Here is a 16332-nt window from a genome sequence, read left to right on the forward strand (position 1 = left end):
CGCTCCCAAACCCATTACGTAAAATCCTAAATCCCAACCATGGCCCTTGATGTCTACGTCACTAGGTCTTTACTCTTCTCTCCTCCTTCTCTGCCACGGCCGCTCCCAGCTATGTGGCTGCCTTGCTTTGTGGTGGAAGAATCAAGCATGTTCCTGCCCCAGACTTCCACCTTGGCTGTGTCCTCAGTGGGCTCACTCCCACACTTTCTAGTCCAGGTTCTCTGCTCAAGTCACTTCCTTGGAGAGCTTCCTTGATCACTGCACCTAAAACAGCACATTCTATCATTCTTTATCCCCTACTCTTGTTCTGTCTTTCTTTGTAGCTCTTATCACTATCTGACATACTAAATGTCTGTTCTGTGCCCAACGCCCAGCTAGAATGAGCACCAGTGCCTGAGAAGGAATGCTGATTGTTAACTTGTTACCTAAAGTCATCCTCCAGCATTTGTAAGCTCGACTCAGGAAATCACAGGGCTATTCCTTTGGGGTCAGACCAAAAGGCAAATTTGCTTTTGCCTTCAAAAAACTAATCCTTAGCAAACTTCACATGTAAATGGGCGAATTTAAGAAAACTAAAAGGACTCTGGGTTTAAAAATACGGTCTGTCCTCAATCAACAGGTAGCCGAAATGCCTTTGAAGAGTAACTACAACATTAGTTAGATGTTCAGAACCAAAATTTAGCATTCTCCATTTCCTAGATTATGGACCCGTCACATTTGCTGAGCATGTCGAATCCAAAGAGCATGCTAACCTGACCTTCTGGAGTGGTATAAAGTTCAGCGTCTTCCTCTCCCACTGATTAAACAGACCTCTCTGTATAACTGGTGAACTTGACCTTGAACCTGTGCCTTTGAATCAGCAGAGGGTCACGCACACAAGGCTTTCTGCAAAGTTTACAGGTGTGGGAGGATTCCTCTTCATTCCTTGGAGTAAAAACAGATCACCAAATCCTAGCATTTTGAGGGGACATCTGAGAAGGAATGCTCACAGATGGGATTTAATGTGAGCGCACAGACCAGAATCAGATCTCCAAGAAGACACAAGTAAAACATTTTAACGTTTTTTTTTTTTTTTTTAAATAAGAAATGAAGCATGACTTTTTGGCACTAGAGAGGAAGACAGGAGTTATTTGAGCGAAACACTTTATGGGTGTTGCTTCTCTCTCTTATGAGAACCCCGTGCAGGTGGGTGTTCTAATTTCCATAGGAGGACAGGGCTTGGATGGTAAGCAGCTTACCTGTGGCTCCAGCTAATGAAGAAGTGGGGGGACACATCCAAACTCACTGCCTTCCTATCACTGCACAGTGGGTATTGACTCATCATTTCACTCATTAAGCGAAGCATTGCATTCATGAAGGACTCACTCTTGATCTTTCAAAGATTTTTCTTTTTTTTTTTCTTTGCAATTTCTTTTTCGCTCAACTTACTTTCCTCCCACTACTTTTGTGGATTCCCTGCGCCAATCTCAAAGGTTAGCACACAACGTGATTCCAACAAGTGGGGGCTCCTGCTTGGACAAGTTTCAGATGGAATATCTCTAAGGCCCACAAACAGTTAGGCTTCTTCTACATGAATTTCAACACAAACCATGGAAGAACTGATGAGGGGAAAGTATCAAAATGATTTTACTTGCTTGTCGAGGCCTGTCTTATCCTGCCACCCTGGGGCTTCCTCCCTTTGGCCAGGAAGCATGTGTTAGACTGTCACCCACAGGGGGGAGGCTGTGGCCTCACACTGCCTGGTAGTGATAGCTTTGATTTTCATTTCTTCCATGGGAAGAGTGGGAAGGAGGAGTGTGAGAGGGTGATGTTATGGCTACCTCTAGGGAGACACTAACTGTACTTCTAAGGATGGCAAGAAAGGGGACATCTCCCATCCTTTAAGCTTGATGAGTCCAGATCTAGGTGACCTGAGCTGTTTTCCACGAAGGGGTGACCGAGCCATCTTCCTCTTTGCATCTTCAGTTGCAAAGAGGAGAAGGATTTGAGGAAAAGCTTTTTGAAAAGTTGTGTAGAAAAAGGAAAGGCTTATGACAGTCATCTCAAAAATAAACTTTTATTTAAGTTACATGTACAGTTCATTAATGAAAGAAAACTGCTTATCTATAGGTCAGCAGGGCTGGATGCATTCCAACATGTATTTCTAGAATTCTGAAGATCCTGAGGACAGTAATGTGGTTGTACGCTCTGGACTCCTGGGCCATTACATGCTCTTAAGTCACATTTTGGTATTGAGTGACATTTTAAAAGGGGCCAGATAGTTTTCTCAAAGCCAGTCATTTTGTGTGAAGAATTCTTCCCCCCCCCCCCCCCGTGCATGTCTGTGATAATGAGATAAGCAGGTCTCAGGGGTTGATTCCAGAATACCTAAGATCCATCAGTCACTTGACCCAAGTCACAGTTCTCCCTGTCTTCTTGGGCATGTCTTTCCTTATGAGAGCCTTACGATGAACAATTGGTTTTGATACAGCTTGTTTTCCCCAATTATCTTCATACACAGGAGGGATGTTGCATGTCCATAAATTCCTTCAGGGGATCTTTATCTTTTAGTTTGCAATCCAGTAACCTACCTCTACTTCACAAGGAAAGTAATTCTGGAACTTCTGACATCTTGAGGCATGGGCACATAACGTTCTTCCGCGCTGACTTGACGTAGTGCTAGTGTTATTCTCTTGGTATGCCGCCATATTGGATGCTAGCCGTTAAAGGCATCTGAGACACCGGGAAACTGCTGAAGGACCCTACCATCAGTAGTAAAGGGACTCTGTAAATATGCAGTGTGATGTCCAGCTTAACCTTTACACAGCTCTGCCTCCTTTTCTGAGAGGGGATGGCAGTAAACTCATAGGGTTTGGAATCCCCATGTTATCTGTGGTCTCAGTTTCCACATCTATAAAATGAAGACACTTACCTATTTGGGTTGTTGTGAAGATCAAATAAAATACATGCCAGCATTTATTTAGCACATTATTAAACTATTAAGAAGTTTAGGGAGATTCAAAGTGCTTTAGCTGCCATGCAAAGACTGTGCAGGCCACCAAATACTTGTTTCCATGTTCCAGGCAGTAAAGTCAAAAGGTTGGGGTAGAAACACACCAGCTACGTGTCTAGGGTTTAAATCATGTAACCCTTGAAGCTTTTTTTTTAACTATATAAAGGTGATATCACCACCTGAGTGTCACACATAGGTCTCATCAGGCAGGTGTAGTGGAAAACCCTTGGGACAAGGCCTAATGCATGTTATGCTCAATAATGAGTTAAGTTACTGTAACTCTGACTGGTAAAGTCACATACCAGTTTCTAGGTCGAACCACAATGAACACAAAGAGACGCATAGCATCGAGAGTGATCTCCAGCGGTAACACCTGCCTTGTACCCACTAAATGCCAGACACCGTGCTGAGCCCTTCTCTGCATTCTCCTTAACCCTCGCCATGGCACAACACAGTCCCCATCTTGTCCATTCACCAAGGGGATTAGTAGCTTGCCCAAGCGACCACATCAAGACTGACACCAGAGTCCGTGCTTGGGAACTTCCTTGCTGACCATCTAACTTTCCCCTTAAGCGCAATGAAAAAGACAACTATTGATGTGCCCAGGGTCCCCTGAAGAGCCCGTACCCCACCTTCAGCCTGTTTGACGCTGGCTTCTAGGACCCTGGGTGGTAGGTTTACGGGGGGACTATCAGTCAGTGGTCCACTTCATCCCTGTTTCTTGAATGAGCCAGGCTTGGAAATGCTCAGCGGATTTGGGAGATACAATAGAGAGTTGAGACACCGCTGTCCTCTGTTCCTTAATACCTGTGGACCCCCACTGCTAACTCTGATTCAGCTTTTGATCTATGAAAGCAGACAAGGATGGTGTATGCACAAAAGTTGCCTATATTTGGAAACAAGGTATATTTGAAGGCTTTTTCTACTTCTATGTATTCCTGAATCTCCACAGTTTAGGTCCATGGTATGGCAGAAACATGAACATAGAATTCCCAATTTTTCCAAAGAGGCAGGCTGGATACTTGATGATGAAACTGAGGAGCTCGAACTCAGTGATCAAGATTAGCAGGTTGTATTCTAAATTCTTGGACCTAAGTTATCACAGCAAAAGTGCATATGCTTCTTGCAAGTTTCCCTGCTGCTAAAATCAAGGATTCCAGCTTCCGTTTGGGTTCAAAAGAATAAACTACTTCACTAGGTAAGAATTCTAGGAAATTCCTCTAGTTACACTACATGACAAAGAAAACTCCACCAGAATCTTTTGCTTTGGGGGTGAGGATAGTTAAAAGGTATACTTTAGTTCTCCCATTTCTCAGTATTAAACTAAAGAGTTAGTTCTTTAAATGTCCTGTAGTTTTGCTATTTAAAGCCTGTCTTCTCATTTTTTTCTTTTCTTTTATAGAAGGGTATCTGACTTCCAAAGATACAAGGAACAGAAGTGCCAAAGTTGAAGCTTCTCTCTCTTTCTCTTTTGCCTTGTGTTCGTCAAGAATAGAACACCGTAGGCTTGAAGATGATGCCATGGCTCTAATTTAGCTATAAGAATGTCTTCAGGGAGCTGGTTGAACAACTGGGATTCTTTCTTGCCAAATAGATAGCTTATAAAGGTCACTTGAGAATTTGGACTCAGGGACTTGGCTGGATTTCTTTACCAGATGCTACATATTTGTTTACTCATCGCTTATCAATCTGGGTAGCAATTCCTAAAGTCTCTGGAGGACCCACGTTCAGTGACTTTGTGTGACACATTTAACTCCAAACACTCTCTTTTAGTGTTAGATAAGCTTCCTATTTTACCTCTTAACTAATTATCATCTTCTTTAGTAAACTCTACAGATATAGCAAATTTACACCAGTATGCTTCATGTAGGATTCTTACAGTTCTTATTTGGATACTAAAGCCCAAGGTTTTATTTAGGTCCTCATGAACTATTAGTACAAGCTGAATTGACTAGCTATGTTAACTATTTTTATTTCAGTAGAAATATCTAGTTACTTCATTTTTTTCAACTGTTAAGGTGGGTTTCTGTCCTTGGCTACTTAAGGTAGGGCAAGGTGAAAGAAGGAAATACTTTATACTCTTTGAAGATTGGAGTAGTGGGACCTAGAACTTAACATAATAGGAATTGGAATCTAAGAGAAGATGATAGAGAATAATGCTTGATTTTATTCTTAAAAACTATGGCTTTGGGCCTTGACGTTAATTAATACTATACAGTCCTTGTAATGGGAGAACACACTGCTATCTTCAACCTTCCTAGGTAGGAATTTTGTATTACTCCAATTAAAAAAAGAAATAGGTGGGTTTATATCATAGCAGGGTCAAAGTCCCGGTCAACCAAATGGCCTTCAGGGTTGAGATACGATGAACGCTAACCTACTTATCACACGGGCACTCCAGATACTCTGTCAGCAGACCACATCCTGGTTAGTGGAATGACTTTTTGAAGAGGGAGCAACAGATGTACAACACAGAGTCCTTCCTTCACAGCTATAGCCTCTCCCTTCTATATGCCAGACTTGCATACATCCCCCACCCCCAACACACACACAAAAGCCCACGCCTATTCTTTCACTTTCATCCATTTGACCAAAATCACAACAGGGTATCTATGAAACAATATGGCAGAAGCAACTTCATCTAAGATCATTGGTCTCCACCTGAGCCACAAGCAAGGTGTCAGCTGCCTTACTTATATTCCATGAGCAAGTAGAATAGGCGTCATCCACCCATCCATTTAGCTACTCAGAACATCTCTTCATCCTCTTGCTCCTGCATTGGTCAGTGTGTCCCAAGAGGAATCACATCTACAGCAGACTCTCCACCTCCCTTTGGAATTAGAGCATCTTCCCAGGGCTCCAAACCTCACGTCTTCCCTTGTTTGCTCACATCTTGAGACTTTAGAAAAAGGCCGTAATGGCCAATCTGATGGAAAACTTATTTAAAGCCCTGTGCTCCTATTTGTTCTGCCCAAATTCCTTATCTGTTCTTCATACTAAAAATTTCAGACATTGTCCACAGAAGGATCTTCTGCCAGCCAGACTGCAAAATGAGAAGATAGATTCTCCATGAAGTCCCACTGGAACAGTGGTTTTCAACCTGCAGTTGACATCAGAATCACCTGAAGGGCTTGTGAAAACACATTCCTGGACCCCACCCCCCCAAGTTTCTCACTCAGCAGATCTGGGAAGGGGCCTTTTTAACAAGTTCCCAGGGGAGGGAGAGGTTAACCCTACTGAGAACCACTGCCTTAGAGTGTTCAAGAATGGCGCTACCCGTTACCTCTCTAGCTCTCTTCATGGTAGATGGTGTAGACTTATAAAAGATGGACACGCTTTGCTCAAGGACAAGCTCAAGGACAAGAAGGCACTTGTCCTGGAGCTACATATAATGACAGAACATGGAAAACAGAGACTTAAGTATGAAGAAGCAGAATTGCTAGAAATCTTAGCATAGGTTTCTAGATCAGGAAACAAATTAGTCAGAAAAGGAACTTGCCTCTAAACAAGAGGAATTTTAGGTACAGGCTAAGCTAGCTTCTTTTACAAAATAAATATTTCGGGAGTGAATATTAAGTGGTACCTTGTTCTTTCAGTACTTGGTTGTAAGAGAAACTAGCCAATTTACAGGCCTGGTTACACAACATCAAGATCTATATCATCTAGCTCATATATTTAGTTAGAATGCTTGATACTACTCAGGCTGCTGATAGAGGCTTATCCTAGAGGAATAGGCACAAACCATGGTTAAGCTGCTTGGTTTAATTGTTTTAGCACTTGGAAAAAAAATGTACAGTAGTTTGAACACTCAGTCTTTGCAGACCTCCACTGAGGTCAAAGATTTCATTCATACGTACAAAATTAGTTTACAAATTTTTTGGCAATTTCATCTTAGTAACCCGTTTTATCCTATTGCCATTGTCCCAACCATTGAAAAAGTTTACAATAATTTACATAGAAATATTTTCAAAGTGCTTAAGAATAGTGATTGTTCTCTGGGGTATTTACAGATGGCCTATACAATATATGTACAGATGGAATACACTATAGCACAGGTGGGTGTCCTTGCTGGAATATGGCTTTCTAGGGAAAGTGCATTATTTGGCCAGATGTGGCAATACTGTCTAGAAACTCAAGGGTTAGATAGTTGGTAACCACATCCGAAGCTGAAGTAGAATGTGGACAGGAATATTTACAAAAGTAATATAAAAACGGTCAAGTATACAAGCTTGATCCATGTAAAGACATCTTGATGTTCTTCCAGACTGGAGGAAGAAAGACTTCAGATTCTGGCTCGGTTACCATTCCGAAGTGGAGGGTTATTGGTTTTAGACCTCAGAGGTCAAGACTCGTCTCTGAAGTCAAGCTAGGTCATCGTCTGTGCTTACAACCGATATCTGTGGAAGAGAAAAAGTACAGGATGAGCGTGGTGATCACTCAGTGGTGGTACTCACTCCAGTCTCTCCGATGGACCTTGCTTTTGAGTGTGTCATCCAGAGACCGAAGGGACATGGAAGGGAAGTCAGATCTAATGCAGTATTGAGTTGTGTCACTGGTGCATTTTCACTTGAATTCAATGGTGTCTACTTGGGAGAGAGAGAAAATAGTGGAGCTGATGCTGCCATTCCACTGAATGATCGTAAATCCTGGAGAAAAATGGGGAAAAGACACATGCGGACCATGAATGGACCACCGTTCTTTGTTTCACCAGAGAGCTTGAGAGGGAGCGCTGAGCCCCTTTTTTTTTGTTCGGACTGTTCCCTAAGTGAAGGCCAAATACTCCAGTTGGGTTTCAACTGAAGAACAAGGGACTAGCTCCCCTGCTGAGAGGAAGCTAGCTGCAGTCAGCAGGATAGGCCACTTTCAAGCATTTGGTAATGACGGCTAAAGGAATCTTGCTCAATACGCTGACTTTAAGCCAACTCCCCTGTTCCCTTGTATAGGATGTACAAACTTTTAAGTGTCCGGGAGACAGCTGACTTGACAATTCAAATAGGAGCCCCTTGCTTCGTGCTACTATTCACATCTAGTTTCTATAACCAAAAATATCTCCAGTAGTGTAGTGATGACCTTAGGTTGACTTACTTGTCATTCTTTCTGGGACAGATGCTTATCAACTGACTGGCATGTGTTCTGACAGGCTAGACTGTCTAATCTCCAGGCGCAGTAGATCTATTTGGTGGCTCTGTGATCCTAATGGCTCTTCCTAGCCCAAGCAGCCATAGCTTGAGTTAGTGGTCTCCTTTCCAGAAAGTCCTACTGCAAGCCAGGGTGTATCAAGACCCAAAGCTGACTTACTGCTGGGTACGTGTGTCCAACAGAAGCACTGTGTCTACCAATGTCTATTGACAGGTCCTCTTCGGTAGTCTTCAAGTACACAGGATTGTCAAAGTTCATGCTTTTCATGTTCTTGTGCTGCCAATTCCGCCACATCAAGTAGCCACCTACCGCTGCCATTGCCAAGAGCACTGAGAAAAAGTGAGAAGGTGACTAAGCAGGGTCTAGTCTCAAAACATACAAAAAAAAAGAGGTCATGTTCAGGAACCCATGAGACTTGACGTTAATAAAAATTTCATGTTGTGGGAAGCTAGCATAACTAGATGTTAGACTATAAATGGGCCAGGAGCTTGAAACAAGTTCAGACCAGTGATCAAGTATTATTCTGTGGACTGGGGTTAAGCTCAGCACATCCATTCGGGCAAGTGGAGAGTTCTGGGCCCCAGCGCAGGCCAACTGAATGAAAATTGCAGAGTTTTCTGGAGAGCTTTTCAAGTGGTCCCCCAGGTGTGTTTGCTAAGTTTGGACTTCAGTGTTCCAGGACAAAGTGACCATTATAGCACACATAGGGACTCAGAATCCCCACACCCAGTAATTGTTCTAGAGGTTCTTCCCCCTGAGTTTGAGGATTCTTACCTATTTCTAATTTACCCTCTACAAGTCCTACAACTCCTCAAGAAAGCATTTAAGCATTTGCATGTCTCCTCTGTATGAAGCATTCTACACCTTTCCAAGGGGAAGAAAACAGTGCTCTTTACCTAAAGGGATGTATTTAGCCAGACTAACACCCCTGAGGTAGAGCGCAATGGGCACCTTTCATGTACTAGTTGAGTGTGTATGACTGCTGCTCACAGTGCCAAGGATACCATCAAAGAGAAAGGGATGGACTCAACTCAGTGTACCAGGCTGGGGAGGGAGCGAACGTAATCAGGGTCACGAGTACTGTGACGGTGGGAGGGCTGTCTCTAGATGGATTCGAAATGCCCACCTGGTGGGCGTCTAACAAGTTTATCCAGATGTGTGGGGAAGGTACTTACAGAGAGGAAGGATGGCCCAGGCAGCTGAGGTGTCTTTCGGGGGGACAGGGGCCTCTGATACTGCTGTGGTCACATTGATCCCTACAGAAGAATGAAAGGAATGTGAATTCAGACTGAGAAACGGACCCATCGGGCGGAGCACCTCATGCCCTGGCATCCGTCACTGCGGGTCAGTACCTACTGCACTGCATTCCAGGCACAACTAGTCTAGAAAGATTGGAAAGTCACACGCTCGAATAGCTATTTCACTAAGAGTTGTCTAGTAGAAACCTTCCTAAGTTGGGTCAGGCGAAGAATTGCAGGCTTTCAGGCTTTGGAGCTGAAATGTAGGTTACCAGCGAGGGGCAGAACTAGTGGTTACAGGGTCTGCATGAATTATGGAAGCAATAAATACAAAGAGTGTGGCTGTTAGTCGAGATTCACAGTGCACAGTACTGGGCCCAGCACCTCTAGGAACTAGTCCACTAGTTGGTGCAATTTCTGTTGTGTGGATACCTTTTTTCTCACTGTAAGTCACAGGAACTGCAGAACCTGAATTATAAAGACCAAGAACCTGGTTAAGGCCAAGGTTCCAGAGCGGCTAGCTGTTTCATCCAGACAAACCCCTCAAAAGGTTGTTTTAACCCCACGGGAAATAGACAAGTCACCACTGAGATAAGTTGCGGGGTCAAAGCCGAAAGGAAGTCTTCACGCAAAACCAGAGACACACGAGACCTGGGCCAGAACAGTCAGCATTTGTGATCTGACAATTCAAAAAGATACACATTCACATTTAGCCCTCTCGGTACCATCCTGGAAGTTACCAGAAATGCTCTCGAGGACAGAGTATCAGACATACTAGTCTTACTGTCAGATTGCCTTGCAATTACTTTCTCAGTAAACCAAGCTAGTCCCTGCAGGGACTCCATATTAAGCTGATAAAAACCTCACAATAGGAGCTCCTTGCTCACAATGTGAGAATTTAATTTGCCACTCAGTCAAAAGCTAAGAACAGAAGACGAAAATAAGGTGGGTGTAAGTGTGAGTTTAGGACGGTGTCGCCCTCTGGGGCCATAAGGTTTCCTGTAACTGTGGCCTGTCTCACTGGAGGAAAACATTAAGACTTCAATTATCTGCAAGTTGGCTAGCTCAGTGCCGTCGCGGGATTAACTGGGACACATCAGGATAGTCCCGTTCACACTGTGGTCACCTATAGACTCACCCACTGCGGCAGTGAGTGAGAAGTCAGTTGTGAAGGAATGACATGAGCAACCTGGCATGCACTGGCAGCAGATACACTCTCAAATCTCTTCCAAGAATCGGTGAAAGCAGAATTCTGAACATCCGGGCTAGGTTTACGGCTAGTGTCTTATTCTGCTGCCTGTTGTTAGGTCCTGCTGGTGGTTGAAAAGTCAAAAGCCTTACTGTGGCACTCCCGGCCGTTCTCCTCCAGATTGTACCCATTGGGACAGGAACAGGTGTATTTTGGAGAGTGATCATTAATTTGTGGCGCTGGCAGGCACAGGTATTCACAGCCTCCATTCGGCATGTCTTCTTCACACCAGTTTTTACCTATTCAGAGACAAAAGTCCTTTAAAAGAGGTCCTGTGGTCCCTGCTATACCTAAAGCCCCATTCTAGATGCTGGAGACATGAGTCTTTGTTCCCAGGGAGATTACACTTGTCTCCTCTGTCCAGCCTTCAAGTTCAATATGATGAAGAAGAAATACAAGGACAGGCAGTATGCTCTAAGGCTACCACAGATCCAAAGAAAGTTCTTGAGAGTGGCATACGGATTATGCCTGGAACAGGTGGGTGGTGAGGAAGCAGGTGGGGGCAGGAGGCACCCATTACAGGCCCAAAGCTGCGAGCGAAGATTCAGGGGAAGGAGATGAGCATGTCCTCCTTGGTCTTCACTCTGCCTTACAGAACCCAGCTAGAGGGAGGTTGAAGGGTTTCATTTAGATAGAAACAGTCAAATATTTTGAGTAGGAGCTGGTGTGACCAGATAGATGTGTTTGAGGATCTGCATAGAAGCTATGTCATGATGGGGAGGTAGGAAAAGTTGGTGGCATAAAAGCTACTTTGGAGGACAGTGCAAGAGTCTTAGTACAAGGGACTGAAGGCCGGGAGGTATGGAAAAGCCTGGAACAAAAGCCTGAATGCTGAGGGTGGGAAAGGAAGGGAAGAGCTGAAGTTCTGAAAGCTCTTTCACTAGGAGGTCAGAAATGAAAACAAAACAAAACAAAACACCATGTTTGACGTGTTTGAGGCAGGGGACTGGAGGGGAAAGTTCCATTTTAGAGCAAGTTGAGTTGTTAAAGAGCCACTGATAACCAAGCAGGTACTACACCACACTGCTGTCCTTACAGGGGCCTTCCAGATGGAGGGCTGTGCTTGTCTCCATTACCTGACGGCTGGACGAGTTCATGATAGACAATGATGTCTTGGGCATCATTAAGGTTGTTGACCAGAGTGGCCAGCTCTGACCCAGTGAATTTATTGGCCCCGTAGACTGCTTCATTTTCCCCATCTATCCAGTAGACACGATCCTAAAACAGAACCCTCAAATTAGCAGGAACACCTAGGATGAAGACAAGTCCATATCTAAGGTCATCGTTATTTTCTGGCAATTTAATGGCGCAAATTTATTGAACACTGGTCTGGGAGGTTAGATGTTACACTGTTGGAGATGCAAGTTCAGGCTTCTTCAAGTGCTATAGGAAATGAGCATCGAATTTGTCCCATGTCTGACGTGAAAGCAGTTTCTCAGGTCATGCTCCTCTGCCCATCCCTCCTTGCCCCATTCCTGTTCTGTCCTTTCTCCCCTGAGGCGCTCTAGTAAGTCAGAGGTCCACACTTAGAGGTGACACACACATCTCACCTCAAATATGGTCAGCGCGAGAGGATGAGCTAGGAACTCCAGAGACTTGAGGACAATCCTGCGATCTTGGCCATTCAAGTCCACACTGGACAGCATGTGCAACTTGGAGTCAAGCCAGTAGAGACGACTCTTGATAAGGTCTGGGGAGGAAAAGAATTGTCAGCTCATGAGACGCCATCACGGCCCCGGTTTCCACTGAAAAGATCCAGGGAATCCGATATTCTATTCTCATGGCTCCTTCTCCAGCATGGGTTCCTAAAGGGGTGCCACAAGCCTTGCGAGGCAGCATGCGGGGTCTGTACCCACACTCACTCTGGGGGATTAAAGGAGGACCTAGGATTCTCAAAGGAGCTGACTTAAGATATGTTATGCACATTATAGGAGTGTTAAGAGAGGCGAGCATGTTGTTCTCCCCTGATGGGTGAGAGTTCCTAAGGCCCAAGATGCACTGAATTTATGTCCCATATTAGGCCCAAATGGACAGAAAAGCTAGTAACGACAGAGCATCTAATATGTTAAGGCCCCACCATTGGATTTGCATTGCTCAGTTACTCTCATCCAAAATTCCTGCTATTGAAGGAACCATGGGAGCGGTCTGCTGTAGTCCAGAATAAACTACGGAGGGAAGCGAAAGCTGTGGGGACCGTTGGATTGGTGGCCAAGGAAGGAAGGACAGACATACCGAGTGTAATTCCATTAGGCCATTGGATGTCCACTGTCACCAGGGCCCGCCTATCAAATCCATTCATTCCTGCTTTTTCTATTTTAGCTGGTTCTCCCCAGTCTGACCAGTACACAAAGCTGGGAAGAATTAAATGAGAAAGAAGCCTCAGTGGTTTAGAAGGGATAAACTTGTAGTTTTGGATACACATTTAAAGAATGACTAGAAAACTCTGGAGACCAACAGTAAGAGGTAACGGTCTAAATTACGTTCCGGGTAAACAAAAGTTAACACTAAGAATCTAGGCTTAGCTCATTATGAACTATATTAATCTATATAAGTGTGATAATTGTATTTCAACCCCCAGTCACAGGTTATATATTTCCTTTACAAAAGGCCAATTCTTTCAGAGGAGTGAAAGATGAATATATGTTAAGCTTTATCGGAGGGGCTTGACTGACTGTTCTCGCGAGGATTCCCGGGGGTCAGGGGTCATTACCAGAGGCTTAGTCAACTTCCTAAGATGCTTTTCTATATTATTTAGCACCGATTTAGGGCAACCTCTTGGTGAAATGTTGCTAGAGAGATCCGTTTATTTCAACTGGACTTTCAGACAACTTGGACATTTAGATGAAAGCTTTGAGGAAATATGGCTACCAAAAAATCCTCACAACTCGTGTTAGTACTTAGGTTTGGTCATCCGGAGCTAACCTGACAAAGCATTCAGACAAACATTAAAAACAACTTGCATAGATGCTGGGTGGCCATAAGGGTTCAGATACGGGTTCTGTGTGCACATCAAGTCAAACACGTTAATGTCAGTCAGCGCTCATACTGCCAGGGAGGGACTGGAGGAGAGCGGACTTACTCAACCGTGATACCACTGACCTCTTGAACTGGATAATTCTCTGTTGTGGGGAGCTGTAAGTCTTGGGATTTCAGTACTGTTTCAGCCAGGAGGAAAGCTCCTGGCATATGCAAATAGCACCCAAAAGGCTAGAAAAAACAGACTACAAACCCAGACAGTGGGTCCACAGCTATGGAGGCAGGCTCCCGCAAGTCAGCGTTAAACAGGAACTTCCTCTTGGTTCCATCAAGGGTAGCTACTGAAATGGTCTTAGAAGCCACATCAGTCCAGTAGATGGTCTTGTACACCCAATCAACAGCAATGGCCGCGGGATTATAGACATTGTCGATCATTTTAACATGTCTACCAACCTTGTCATCAATCGAGGCACTGAAACAGAAGAGGTCACAAGAAATTTAAGACTCTGACACCATCAGAGGCTGGAGAATGGACTTTCTGTTTACAAAATGGTCCACACCTTTGTTCAGAAGAAACTCGGGTAACACCAGAGCTCACCACTCAGATCATTTAACTATGCTTGTTACTGATACTAAGAGTGTCCATTATTTAGCTGCTGGTACGTCCTCGATAAGCAAGACTGACACATTTCCAAGTGAAGGTGTTGGTTGCAGGACAGACCATCTGAGTTTCTAGAGTTACCCTTAAGAAAACGCAGTCACTACCATTTCTATTGGTAGCCACTGTGAAAAGCTGTCCATGAACTAGAAAGAATGGGGTGACAAGAGGAGAAACTAAGCGGCCCTTTATGATAATCCTATAGCTACAGCCTCCTTTTCCTTCGTACACAACTGTTAGTCTCCAATGAGGAGCTGATAGTAACTTACTAGTTGAAGAATCAGTCAGTGTCCAGATTTAAGAGTCCCAGCTAATTAGATGCTAGAGTGGCGCTGGAAACTCCTCCAAACCTTCCCAAAGACCAAGGACTTAGGCTGAGACCCTAAGCAGGGAACCGAAGTTACCTGAAGATGGCCTTCTGGCTGAGATCAGCCCAGAACAGTCTCTGAGCAGCGATGTCTGCGTCAAGAGCTACAGTGTTTCTCAGCTGTTCAACCAGCTGGATGTATTCCTTCCTCTCCAAGCCAATCTTCCGGATGTCTCTTCGATTCGTGAAGATCAGACTTGGCTCTTTGCCTGCAAGATAGCAGTCAGGTTTATTTAGTCTCACTGTAAGAAGGCAAGGTCCTTCTAAGTCTCCTCCTCCCGAAGGAGGAGCATTAAAAAGTAAAGGCACCGGCGAACACCCGAGGAGGATGCTTGCCGCCGTCCGTCCCCCGGGAACTGTAAGCACTTCCCACTGTTCAAGAAGGCAGTCCTGGGGTCACAACGCTCAACAGTAGGGGGGCTGACCAGCCCAGAGCGGTTTCTAAGCAGCTGTTGACTAAGTTACTTACTGGGATTGCATTCAAGTGTTGGAAGCAGGAAGTGACTGCACCTGGTAGGTATTCACGGCATCCTATGCAAAAGAAACTGACCAAGGCAGGTGTCTAGGGAAACGCTCTCTTGTTTAACCTGTGATACTGCACTGGGAGTTAAGTAGCACTGATCTCGAGAAGAGACAGTCCCGGACTCAGGAGGGTTCGACCTAGGATTTTTCAGCTTTATGATGGTAAAAAAGCAGTTTGCGTCCCGTAGAAACCACACTTTGAATTTAGAGTTGGGATCTTTTCCCAGGTCAGTGATGTGTGCTACCATCCTCTCTTGTGATGTTCTCCCACGATGCTGGGTGGTAGCAGCGAGTCGCAGCTCCTGGTCAGCCCCGTGATCACGAGGATGTGAACAGCCGATGCGCTGACACCCATCTATACCCATACAGCCGTTCTGCTTTTCGCTTTCAGTACGGTACTCGATACGTTACATGCGACATTCAATACCTCCTGGGCTTGTGTTAGATGATGTTGCCCAACTATAAGCTGACATAAGAGTTCTGAGCATACTGAAGGCAGGCTTGGCTAAGCAATGATATTTGGTAGGTTACGTATATTAAATGCATTTTTGACTTGGGGTATTTTCAACTTACAATGGTTTATTAGATTGTGACCCCATCATAAGTCGAGGAAGAGCTGTACTACTTTAATTCCATAATTTAGTTGACTCTTGGGGTCAGTGGCTGTACCCTTGGTAAGCACTTACTCCCAAAGGTACCAGAGCAACACCAGTCCAAGTCCATTTACCTACTGCCTTGCACACGCCAGTGGCAAGATCCATCTGATAGCCCCGACTACATTCACACTTGTAACCGCCTTTTAAGTTGATACAAATTTGGCTGCAGATTCCCGGATTTTGGCATTCATCAATATCTAGGAGGGAAATTAGGATTAGTCTTTTGTGCCTAGATGACTTAGAGCAAGATACTGTCCTTTCCTATCTCTCCCCGCCCCCCCCCACCCCCCCTGCACAAGGGCTGAGGCTCCCTCCTGGACTCACCTCCACAGATTTTCTTATCTATCAGTTCAAACCCAGCTGCGCAGTCACATTCGTAGCCTATAATGAGGTCTTTGCAGATGTGAGAACAGCCACCATTATTAACCAAGCATTCGTTTACATCTGAAATAGAAAGGGACCAGGGTTACCCCACACCTTATTCCAAATCGATATTTGCCCCAATTAACATTTAAACTCTGGGCTTTTTGCAATA

At 44.6% G+C, this 16332-nt stretch overlaps 1 protein-coding gene across 4 annotated transcripts in view; it reads right to left on the reverse strand.

Moving 5' to 3' along the window:
- Positions 1-6739: 6739 nt before the first annotated feature.
- Positions 6740-16332, reverse strand: part of VLDLR (very low density lipoprotein receptor) — a 30071-nt gene continuing 20478 nt past the window's right edge. For 2 of the 4 annotated variants that reach the window (XM_036076079.2, XM_036076077.2), the window contains 11 exons: positions 16122-16241; positions 15869-15994; positions 14657-14828; positions 13848-14066; positions 12851-12969; positions 12169-12308; positions 11695-11836; positions 10711-10857; positions 9307-9387; positions 8291-8460; positions 6740-7389 (listed from right to left, as the gene is read on the reverse strand). In XM_036076079.2, coding sequence (XP_035931972.2) covers positions 7354-7389; positions 8291-8460; positions 9307-9387; positions 10711-10857; positions 11695-11836; positions 12169-12308; positions 12851-12969; positions 13848-14066; positions 14657-14828; positions 15869-15994; positions 16122-16241 — 1472 coding nt within the window. In that variant the 3' untranslated portion in view covers positions 6740-7353. Of the gene's footprint in view, positions 7390-8290; positions 8461-9306; positions 9388-9753; positions 9838-10710; positions 10858-11694; positions 11837-12168; positions 12309-12850; positions 12970-13847; positions 14067-14656; positions 14829-15868; positions 15995-16121; positions 16242-16332 lie in introns of all 4 variants that reach the window. The other 2 variants (XM_036076074.2, XM_078062170.1) reach the window with 2 other exon arrangements.

This window comes from Halichoerus grypus, chromosome 14, assembly GCF_964656455.1.
Source record: "Halichoerus grypus chromosome 14, mHalGry1.hap1.1, whole genome shotgun sequence".
Taxonomy (NCBI): Eukaryota; Metazoa; Chordata; class Mammalia; order Carnivora; family Phocidae; genus Halichoerus; species Halichoerus grypus.